General features: G+C 33.5%; 2 protein-coding genes across 2 annotated transcripts; one reads left to right on the plus strand and one right to left on the minus strand.

The window, feature by feature from the left end:
* Positions 1-489: 489 nt before the first annotated feature.
* On the plus strand, positions 490-3,517 carry LOC143568299 (uncharacterized). The gene is made up of 4 exons (XM_077054487.1): positions 490-1,251; positions 1,322-1,535; positions 1,847-1,877; positions 2,581-3,517. The coding sequence occupies exons 1-4, from the start codon at positions 490-492 to the stop codon at positions 3,515-3,517; spliced, it is 1,944 nt and encodes a 647-aa protein (XP_076910602.1).
* A 3,067-nt stretch (positions 3,518-6,584) lies between these two features.
* Positions 6,585-10,690, minus strand: LOC143568300 (uncharacterized). Its single transcript, XM_077054488.1, has 6 exons — positions 10,173-10,690; positions 9,380-9,527; positions 7,756-8,676; positions 6,798-7,039; positions 6,633-6,706; positions 6,585-6,588 (listed from the first exon to the last, which is right to left on the minus strand). Exons 1-6 carry the CDS (start codon positions 10,329-10,331, stop codon positions 6,585-6,587), a joined length of 1,548 nt encoding a protein of 515 aa, XP_076910603.1. The 5' UTR covers positions 10,332-10,690.
* Positions 10,691-11,787: the final 1,097 nt, after the last annotated feature.

Here is an 11,787-nt window from a genome sequence, read left to right on the forward strand (position 1 = left end):
TGCTTTAAGGTGTATGCAAATTTGAAATTTTGTTGGATTATATCAAGGTTTCTACTTACATGTTTGTGCATGATGCTTTCCCATGTTACAAGTATCATCTACCAGTATAGATTACTCGATTAGAAACCGAAGAACATTGCCGTCTAAAGGCATTACTAGTTTAATAAGTGAACATACACATAAACTACACTCCACAGCTAACAACAACCAACATCATAGCCAAATAAACCAAGACCTATTTACATCTGTTGACTTTGACTTTTTATTACCCCCTGTATTTAATTATCTTTAGTTAGTTAGTTAGTTAGAAATCAGTTATTAGTTCAGCTCTATATTAGGGTTTGTACTTCTTCTTCAATCAATATAAAAAAATTTACATATAAAAATTTACATGGTATCATCCAAATCTATTCTGATTTTCGTTTCGCTTCCGCATTCAATCTTCGTTCAATTCAGTTCTTGATTCGTTCATTTCGTTCTTTCTTCATCATGTCTGCAAATTCATCTGAATCTATCCGAAATTCGATTCCAATCGATTCTTCCAATCCATTGTTTCTGCATCCGTCTGATAATGCAGGGATGATTCTCGTTTCCAAATTGTTCGATGGTTCAGGTTTTGGTGCGTGGAAACGTGCTATGACTATCGCTTTATCAGCAAAGAACAAATTGGTGTTCGTCAATGGCGAATTTGTCTCTTCGACTGATACTTCTCAAATTAGTCCGTGGAATAGATGTAATGATATGGTAATTTCATGGATCTTGAATGTTTTGTCTCGAGAAATTAGTGCTAGTGTTCTCTATGTTACTTCGGCTCGTCAACTATGGCTCGAACTCAATGATAGATATGGTCAAGATAACGGTGCCAAATACTATCAGTTACAGAAGAGTTTATCAGATCTTGTTCAAGGTAATTCTGATGTTGCTTCATATTTCACCAAACTCAAGATAATATGGGATGAATTGTCATCTTTAAACACAATTCCGACTTGTACATGTGGTACTGCTCCTCTAATGGCTAAAGGAGATGAGGATCAAAAGCTTATGCAGTTCCTTATGGGCCTAAACTCTTGCTATGATACAACAAGAGGCAATATTCTCATGATGAAGCCGTTACCCACTATCAATCAAGCCTATTCTTTTGTTGTTCAAGATGAGAAACAGCGAGAAATTCATTCAATTTCTCAATTTCAAACTGAATCTGCCTCTATGAATGTATCATATGCTAATCATAATGATAACAAGAAGAATCAAGTGTGTTCTCACTTCAAGAAGTCAGGCCATCATGTTAGCAAATGTTATCGAATCATTGGCTTTCCAAAAGACTTTTAAGTTCACCAAGCCAAAACGAGGGACTGCCAATAATGTTGAAGTAGAGTCAGACTTGCCATTTTCTGCCTCTTCACAAGAAAATAATGTTGCATCTTCAATTACTGCCAATCAGTACAATGAGTTAATGCAGCTTCTTCAGCAACACAATCTTGGTAAAGCTGCAGCCTCACAACCTACTTCTTCCATCCACTTTGCCAATTTTGCAGGTATTATGGCCTGTAATTCTACTTCTTTTCTTTCCAAATGGATTATTGACACAGGTGCAAGCGATCACATGTGTAATGATCCAAATCTTTTCTCTTCACTTCATTCAATTTCAAAACCTTTTCTTATTGGTCTTCCTAATGGTCATGTTATATCGGTTCATAAGATTGGAACAATTATTCTTCACAAACATTTAACTCTTTATAATGTTCTATTTGTTCCTGATTTCAAACATAATTTTCTTTCCGTTTCTAAACTTTGTGAAAATAATCATGGAATTGTTTACTTCTCTAATAAATCTTGTTTGTTGCAGGCCCCATCAATGAAGAGTCCACTGGTCTTGGGTGATCTCTTAGATGGACTCTACATTTTCCAAACAAACATTCCTTCATTCAATTGTTCTAACGTTTCTTTGTTTAGTACTTCTGCATGTAATTCTATTGTTTCTAATACAACTTGGCACCATAGGCTTGGTCATCTACCAACCTATAAGATGAAACTTTTAGATATCATTTCCAATAAAAACTTGGATGTTCTTGATCATTGTTCCATATGTCCTAAAGCTAGACAACAATGTTTACCATTTCCGTCTGGTAATAGATCTACCGATGCTATTTTTGATCTTTAGCACACTGATATTTGGGGCCCTTACAAAGTTCCTACTTACAATGGTTGCAAATATTTTTTAACAATTATAGACGATTTTAGTCGAACTACATGGACACACTTATTAACAACTAAAGGAAATGCTTTTTCCATTTTACAAAGTTTTCTTGAGATGGTTGAAACTCAATTTAATGTCAAAGTGAAATGTTTAAGATCAGATAATGCCTTTGAGTTGGGTAGTAGTTATGAGCATACTACTTATCTTAAAAACAAAGGAATTATTCATCAAACAATCTGTCCACATGCTCATCAAAAAAACGGTGTTGTCGAAAGGAAACATAAACATCTTCTAGAAACTGCAAGAGCCTTGCTTTTTTAGTCAAAACTTCCTTTAACGTTTTGGGGAGATTGTGTCTTAACTGCCACTCATTTAATAAACAGATTTCCTACACCGGTTCTTGGTAACCAAATCCCATATGAGGTCCTAACAAATAAACCGCCTTCTTATTCTCATCTCAAAGCTTTTGGGTGTTTGTGTTATGCTTCTACTGTTAAACATGGCCGTGATAAGTTTCAACCTCGTGCTATAGCGTGTCTATTCATTGGGTATCCTATTGGAAAGAAAGGTTACAAACTATATAACCTTACCACCAATTCTATATTTGTTTCACGAGATGTTGTTTTCTTTGAGCATCTTTTTCCAACTGTCAAATCCTCTAATTCATCTTCCATCTTCCCTCCAATTGATAACTTCAGTTTTTTCTTTGATGATTTCTCAACAAATCATATTTCAAATTCTCACGAAGATGTTTCACATTCTGATTCTTCTCCATCTTCTTCGACAAATGTTCCAAATTTTGATACCCCTAATCCATCTTCTCCTATTAATTCATCATCTTCTGATCATTTAGATCCTCCTCAAGTTCGTAAAACAACCAGAACATCTCATCCACCATCTTATTTGCGAGATTATGTTTGCAATAATGTTCATCTTTCGGATTCACATCTTAACTGTTGTCATACCTTAACAAATGCTTGTCTTTCCACTGTTTCAATTTCTTCATTTGAACTTTGTAATTCTAGCCAAAACATAACTCATCACCTTGATATCTTAGATGAACCTACTTCTTATAAACAAGCTGTTCAATTCCCAGCTTGGCAAGATGCTATGAACAAAGAATTTACGGCTCTTCAAAATAACAACACATGGTCATTTATTGATCTTCCTTTAGGGAAGAAACCTATCAAGTGTAAATGGGTTTACAAGATTAAATATAATGCCAATGGGACTGTTGAAAGGTGTAAAGCCCGATTAGTTGTGAGGGGGATACACAAAAATTTGGCATTGATTATAATGAAACGTTTTCACCGGTTGTAAAGATGACAACAATTCGTTCTCTCATTGCTATTGCAACAAAATTTAAATGGCCTTTATTCCAGCTTGATGTGAATAATGCATTCTTGCATGGTGATCTAGATGAGGAAATTTACATGTCACCTCCTCCTGGTATGTCTTTACCTTCTAATCAAGTTCTAAAATTGCAAAAGTCTCTTTATGGCTTAAAGCAAGCTTCAAGACAATGGTATGGCAAGCTATCAGGTGTTCTTAAATCAAAAGGTTATGTGAGATCTGGTAATGACTATTCTTTGTTCACTAAATCAATGGGCTCGTCTACTGTCCATGTGGCTGTTTATGTGGACGATATTTTGGTAACGGGGAATAATGTTGAGGAGATTACTTCATTAAAAGAGTTCTTACATCATGCTTTTCAAATTAAAGATTTGGGATCTCTGAATTATTTTCTCGGGATTGAAGTTTTGCATCATAACAATGGTCTTATTCTATCACAAAGAAAATTTGCCAAAGATATGTTAGTTGAATTTGATTATGTTATTCTTCATATTCAAAATTCTCCTCTTCCCTCTCATTTACAGTTGAAAGCTAATGAAGGTGAATTGCTTTCTAATCCTTTGCGATACAGGCAGTTAATAGGTAAGTTAAATTACCTAACACATACAAGGCCAGATCTCTCGTTTGCAGTTCAATTCCTGAGTCAATTTATGCAAGAACCATGACATTCACATTGGAATGCAGCATTGCATACTCTATCGTATGTGAAAGGCACTTATTCACAATGATTATTTTTTAATAATTCGGATTCTTTTGATCTTCATGCTTACTGTGATTCTGATTGGGCCTCTTGTCCCAATACTAGAAAATCCGTCAGTGGTTATTTTATTACACTTGGAGGATCACCAATTTCCTGGAAATCAAAGAAACAACCAACGGTTGCTTTAGTTTAGCAGAAGCTGAGTATAGATCCATGAGACAGGTCACAGCTGAATTAGCTTGGTTGACTAGATTATTACACGAGCTACATGTTCCTAATCTTACTCCTATACCTCTCAAATGTGACAACCAAGCTGCTATATACATTGCTAAAAATCCGGTCTTCCACGAACGTACAAAACATATAGAGCTTGACTGTCACTTTGTCCGTGAAAAACTACAAGAGGGACTTATTACTTTGTCACATACTAGGACTACGGATCAACTTGCGGACATATTTACAAAGAGCTTGGGTGTTCCACAGCATCGAGATATTCTGCACAAGTTAGGTGTTTCTATACCACCTACTTGAGGGGGGATGTTGACTTTGACTTTTTATTACCCGCTGTATTTAATTATCTTTAGTTAGTTAGTTAGTTAGAAATCAGTTATTAGTTCAGCTCTATATTAGGGTTTGTACTTCTTCTTCAATCAATATAAAAAAATTTACATATAAAAATTTACAACATCTCCCTATGAAATTGAAAAGAAAACACTATACACAAACTCAAACCCCGAAAGACTGAAAATCATTGCTTCACTTTGTAACTATCAATGCTAAGGGCCGATCCTTTAATAACAACAGTAGAATTTGTTGATGAACATAAAAAGATGATGTCAACTCTGTTTTGTGCTTTTGGTAGGCAATGACCTAAGTTCCCTGGGTTCTGACTGTATAAAATCAAGAAATCCATCATTATAAGCTGAAAGTTATAAGACGAGACAATGATGCGCTAATTTGGAATGTGTTTTATTTTAAACGGGCCGAATAAGGAATATAGCTAAAAAACAGGTCAAACAAATAGTTAGAAGGAAATTGCTTTAGTTAATGATTTAGACTATTTTTGCAATCATAACTATACTATTTAATAAATAAAGGTTTTCAAATGACACATGTCATCACACTAGAATGATGTTTACAAAAGTTTTCCTTCTCTTCTCATATTAAATACATTTATCTTTCTTATTAATGGTTTTATATTTCATTTTGTTTCTTTTTAATCTATCATTTTCTTTTTAATAATTATTTTCCGATTTCAACAATTTAATAACAACTTAAATATATTAATTTTTACATAATATATTGTATTAGTTATTAATATTAAGTTTTTATAAGTAACCAATTTTCACGTTGATATGCTATATTAGTTAATTAATATTAATATTTTATAAGAAATGATATTATTGAATGAAGAGCAAGCTTATTTTAAAGTCTAAAATTTCAATAAATTTTAACTTATCAATACTATATACTATAAAGGTCTCAAATACCACATGTCATCGCACTAGAATCATTATAGATTGTTGGTTTGTTTTTGAGACAACCTATTTTAACTAATGATCAGTTATGTGTTGTATTATTTAGATTTAAAGGCAGAAACAAAATGAAACTGTTAATTAATTTTGATATAGAGGGTAAAGTTACAATTAAAATTACAAATATTGTATACAAAAAAATATTTAGATATTTATGAATTTTCAACAACTTTTTATTTCCATATTATGTAATATGTAATTTAGTCTATCATATATTATATCTTTATTATATTTGTTCAATATATTCTTTTGTATTTCACATTGTGTTCTTATTTAAAAAAAGATTATTTGTTTTAATCCGTGTTTCACACGGGTACCTAACCTATATTCTTTTGTATTTCACATTGTGTTCTTATTTAAAAAAAAGATTATTTGTTTTAATCCGTGTTTTACACGGGTACCTAACCTAGTTTATTTATAAATGAACTAAAATAGGGACAAAAGACCAGTGTAATAATAATATGATTAAATAAGAAACTTACTGGGGGCGTCCTATTTCCATTTTTTTGCACTCTAGTGTTAGAAATCAGTGGTTGGGCTGGCTGATGAAGTCGTATGAACTCTCGCAAATGATTGTATATACTGCAAATATGATTATATAGACGAAATAACACAATAAGAATGCAATTTAGATTCCATTACAGCAAATTCTATGCACCAAGCATATTAAATAATGAAATTTATTAGGATTCAATTAAATTCCATGAACCAAACACACTCATATTATTATTATTATTATTATCATCAATTTATCATCTAGTCTTAACAGAACAATTTTTTTTTAAATATAAAAATAATACTAGCTGCATTTTAAATTTGATAAATAGCCAAAATCAATGAATCTAACCTTAGTCGGTGTCTATTGCAAGCTGCAAAGAACGCAACAACACCATATAAAATGCTCTTGATGGCCCGGAAAACCTAAAACAAGATACATTATTCTATGAGTACGCACCACCAGTATCTTAGCAAATAGAAACAAAAAATCAACAATTTTGTCATCTTTACCAACCTTAGAGAAAAGGTCACTCCACAGCGCACGCCACATAGAAACCTCATACGTATGCGTGGCTGCCACGTCAGCATTTGAAGCTATCTTTAATATGCTGCTAACAAACAACCATATACCTTCAACTGATTCATATGTGTACTTGTATATATATCCCAAAAACTTGGATAGTTCAAAAACGACTTGTATAGGAGCACAAATTGCTCTCCAAAGGCACAACAATATCGGGCCCATGACACCTGTCGCTGCAGTTTCCAAAACTCATAATATTAGCATTATGCATCAAACTAAGTTGTCGGTTGGGTGGCAAAACGGACGGATCAAAATGGGTCGGGTTGAAACTTGTAATTTTATATAATTATGTTTTATTTCAAATAAATTTATGTGCTAATTGTGATTATAAAGGCAATACTTTTACAATAATAATATTTGTCTTTGACTAAAAGCTTCAATGTTCACTGCATTAATATGATTTGATTTTAACCTGTTTATCCCTTACACTTAATCAGATCCCCTTTTAGCTAATATTTGTTTAGAGTAAATTACACATTTTATCTTTTGCGATACATAGAAAATCTCACTTTCATTCTTTAACTAAAAAAATAAACAATAGAAATCGACCTTTATTTTCATATGTTAACAATATACACCCTTTCCTCTAACTTTTAGTTCGTAACTATTCTTTTTTTAATAAGATAAATTCTAAGTAAATTGGTAAAATGACTAAATTGTCCTCATGTGCATGCCACAAGACAATACTTAACCATAAAATCTAACAATCGTCGTCGGGGATGATTTATGTTATCATTTAATTTTAGGACGAAAAGTGAAATTTGTTGTATAACTACAGACCAAAAACTGCAATTTACTCCATTTTTTACTGACCCATGACTCAAAGATAAAACACTACCAAAACCATATACTCAGGTTAATAAAGATCTTATTAGAGAAAAAACCATACCAAAATTGCAAATAACTGATGAGATGTACCACACAGGGAGCAAAAGAGTGTCAATCAAATAATCCAATAAACTCCAACATGTCCCCAAAAGTATACAAATACACCAGTAGAAATGATCTCCTATCTCAATAAACACATTCCAAAATGGAAAGAGCCCATCCAAAACCACCATCAACGGTGCAACTAACGGCTGCGTGAGAACCGAAACAATCGACTTAACTGTGCGTGTCACTATCAAAAACCACATAACCGCCTTCTCAGCATTATGCAGAAACAGCATCGTACCTAAGTACTTAATCCGAGATACCATCTCCCATGTTTCTATCCAGTCAAACAAAGGTCCAAAAAAACGGGAAGCGGTTGCTTTAAGAACGGGGATGTTTTTGTACAAATCATAGAAGCCGATCAAGACTGTAACGAATGATATTGCTATGTATAGAGTTCTTGCTAACGGGCACATCCATGGGCGGTACACGTGGCAGAAAACCGGATAAGATTGAAAGAAAATAACCCATGATGGAAGTCCAGCTTCTAATAAAGTAAGTAAGCGAAGATCCGACATTATTATTTTTTGTAATTTAAACGGGAGGTGACAATCATTGAACCGAAATAAGAGTAACACGTCTGTGTATTGAGTTGCATTGGTTGCATCTGAACATTCACTTGGAGATGGTGAGGATGCTTCGGTATTTAACTCATTATCAATATCATAATTATCTGGAGAGTTTATTAATTTTGTATTGTCTATACTTGTTTGGTCTAGATCTTCTTGTAAAGTTTCTAGTTGACCATTAAGATTGTATGGTGATCCATGGGATGACAGCATGCCATTGTTTAATATTTTATCATCATTTTCGTCCAGGTCGGTTGATGAACCACAAGTGCTTGGTGTATCCATACCCGCTTCATGAAATGCATCTCCTGAAGAAATAACAAACAAAACGAGAAGATATAGTTTAGTGCACATATTCTCGCGGTTAAATAGATGGTTTCTGTAGATTTAATAACGTTGTAACTAAAAAATCCCTATCAAAGAATTCATTTTAATATATTGATTTTTATTGCAATAAACAGGCAAATTGGATTTCAGTAATCCAAACTATGACCCTTCGCAGATAGTAAACCATACTAGCAATTTGACTAATGTCGCTACAAACTTTCATTTTAGTTGGCAGATGACGATGGCAATGCAAGTAGCATTATCATCAAAGATTTAAAGAAAATTTGCACTTAGTTTTTATTCGATTTCGCTTGTAAGTATCCTCATTTCATTTATAAATAGAGTTGTGAGCAAACTCTTAATCGAGTGGAAATCAAGGGTAAATCTTTGATGGTTATCATACTGGGATTGACGTTGGCAACGAAAGTGAAGTTAGGAGTTTCATTGGTCAATTGGCAATGGTTTAGACTTTAGATTATTAAAATCCAATTTGCCAAAATAAATTTAAAAAAAAAAGAAATAAAAAAGAAAAGAAAAGAAAAACAAGGTAAGTTGTCAACCAAACAGACCCAGTTTGACATCTGAACACCTTTCATTCACTTTTCAAAGTGGCCTGTTCTGACCCATTACACCACCCGGCCCGGCCCGCCCATTGTGCCATGTATATAATTAGTGTATATATACCTGTCATGGAATTGAGATGATTTTCTAAAAGAAGACGCTCATATGGAGTGCCTAGAAACCATGAAGTTGTGCTGTTAGCAGCTTGAGCTATATTATCAAATTCCCATCTTCTCATGTCTTTCGCCTCTATAGCAAGAGATGTATCAGTCTGCTCATAACATAAACACATATGCTACACATTAGTAAAAAAAAAAATAGGGCTAATTGATCTTATTTTGTTTTGGGTTTAGGACTTCAAAATGTTCCAATTCAGGGTTTTAACTTTTTAACCACTTTTAACATACCATATCAGCGACACGTTAGAGTTATTCATACGTAAGTTGCCACATCATAACAATAACAGAAAATCATGAAAAATGCATTTTGACATAACAAAATAAACTTGACATTTTGAAATTATGAAAAGAGGGTTTTTTTTTTTAATTTCCAATAATTTTCATAAGTCACCGACGGATTAGACCCTCGATTAAAATCTCTTGCACAGGAGTGTAATCTCTTGTGCCACGAATTAACTTAAAGAAAAACCAATATTTTTTAATTCTTGGGCCTCTATTTGTTGCGCCAGATTGCAATCCATTGCTCCAAAAAACGTTTTCTGCCCTCTGGTTGGCGGCTTATTTTAAAAAGTTAAGGCTATTTTGTTAATGTTCTCGCTCAAAATAAATATTTTCATGATGTTCCCAATAACCAACGACAACGTAATCTTACAAAACAACCCTGTTTTGCAATGTATAAAAAAGGTCAATTTTAAAAATTCCTAAGTAAGGATATAGAAAAGTAGGACAAGATATACCTGAAGCTCATTCAAATAATTGATACCACGGGCATCTTTCCACGCAACTTCAAAAACAATAAACCCATATAGGGTTCTATGCAATTTACTATTTGCAAGCAAAGAAGTCCTAAATTTCTTTACAGGCAGCAACACCCTCTTTCTTGAAAGTGTTACCATTGACAACCATCTTTTGAACTTTTGTGAATGATTTAATGTTTTGGGACGACAGTTGAGGTCACTGAACTCGGGATCCTCTTTATTCTCCTTTTGGCCTCTTGTGATTGCAAAGGGTGACAACCTGGACTGGAAACAAAATCAAGAAGAAAACTTAAAGTATTAGACTAATTATAAAAGTTAGCCATTAATATTAGAAAAGAGTTAACCTTGGTAATCATTAACTGCCAAAGGTGCGCGGGCCCTGAGACCAAGTCTTCTAGCCATGGCCTATTATCCACCAATATGTAAAATGTCTTGCTCTCAGGGGCCAAGAAAAGGCTAAGATCAGAAAGATAAGACTGCAAATCCCTGCAAGCAATAAGTCAGTCAGTGACTACTGATATGTATTCGTGTAGCAAACATAACTTTTACTTGTTATTTAAAGGTGTAGTACTACAAGGGTTGCGTATTAGGTGGTAAAACATGAGGGTGTTTGTAACATATAATGGCCTCTCCTAATAACCAATATTGTTTGTTTTGCCCATGAGGAATTTACAGATATGATTTGTTGCATGAGTAAAAACTTTCTAGGAGGTTATTGTCATGGATTAATCCCACTCAAGTACACTTAATTATGGAGTTCTTCTCTAGTCCACGGCCAATGCACCAACGGTCTCAAAAATAATTTTGGGCCAAAGTTCATACTTTGGAAAAACTGAAAATTTCAAGCCCAAAATGGAAAAACCAAAACGACCCATAATGAAAACCAAAAACCATAGCCTAAGTCATGATCCTTCAGTAAACAGAAAAAACAATAGCCCCATCTGTTTAGTTTTTTACATTTGTCATATGAAAGCGTGATATATAAACATCAGGCCTCATCCCTCATGTACTTAACCCAACAAATTACTGAATTTTAACCACAACTGTTAAACAATATGTCAATATTTGGTAAACCTAAACATGATATATTTTAACACGAAAACCAAACATGATTCTTGTTAAATATGGAACAACCTTGGTTGAAAACTCCCAATCAAAACCCTATAAAAAATCAAATAATCAAATCAAGCATGAGTTGATACCCAATCTGAAAACCTGTTAGACGAAAAAAATGCCGAACATTGCCGCATCTCCCCATGTAAATCACGCTCTAGCCCCCTGGATACAACTAATTCAATTCAATTATATACATGCATGCATGCGTGCAGTTATATAAAATCTAATATCATTACATATAATAATAGAAAGAAACCTGAGGGGAATTGATTAATGGAAGAACGGCATTGCACAGGATCAGAAGAATAAACCAAAGACATGATAACGAAGAATAAAACCTTCATCAATGGAATGGATGAATAAACAAGGTTGTAGTAATTTCTCTCTCGTGTTTTTTCTTTTCTTTTTTTACATATCTTAATTTTTTTATATTTTAGCGTTTATTAATGAACGTAACTCGTACCGTTTGTGTCGATTC

The sequence above is a fragment of the Bidens hawaiensis genome, unplaced genomic scaffold (genome assembly GCF_021521415.1).
Source record: "Bidens hawaiensis isolate Kalapana, Puna unplaced genomic scaffold, B.hawaiensis_p1.1 tig00023879_1, whole genome shotgun sequence".
NCBI classification, from domain to species: domain Eukaryota; kingdom Viridiplantae; phylum Streptophyta; class Magnoliopsida; order Asterales; family Asteraceae; genus Bidens; species Bidens hawaiensis.

Excerpts from the sequence above, each read along its gene's own strand:
- LOC143568299 (XM_077054487.1), top strand. The coding sequence starts at position 490 with ATGTCTGCAAATTCATCTGAATCTATCCGAAATTCGATTCCAATCGAT. Across the intron at positions 1,252-1,321 it reads ATGATAACAAGAAGAATCAA|ACTTTTAAGTTCACCAAGCC; the intron begins GTGTGTTCTCAC and ends GCTTTCCAAAAG. Across the intron at positions 1,536-1,846 it reads CCACTTTGCCAATTTTGCAG|GCCCCATCAATGAAGAGTCC; the intron begins GTATTATGGCCT and ends TGTTTGTTGCAG.
- LOC143568300 (XM_077054488.1), bottom strand. The coding sequence starts at position 10,331 with ATGGTAACACTTTCAAGAAAGAGGGTGTTGCTGCCTGTAAAGAAATTT. Across the intron at positions 8,677-9,379 it reads TCATCTCAATTCCATGACAG|GAGATGCATTTCATGAAGCG; the intron begins GTATATATACAC and ends TTATTTCTTCAG. Across the intron at positions 7,040-7,755 it reads ATCAGTTATTTGCAATTTTG|CGACAGGTGTCATGGGCCCG; the intron begins GTATGGTTTTTT and ends TGGAAACTGCAG.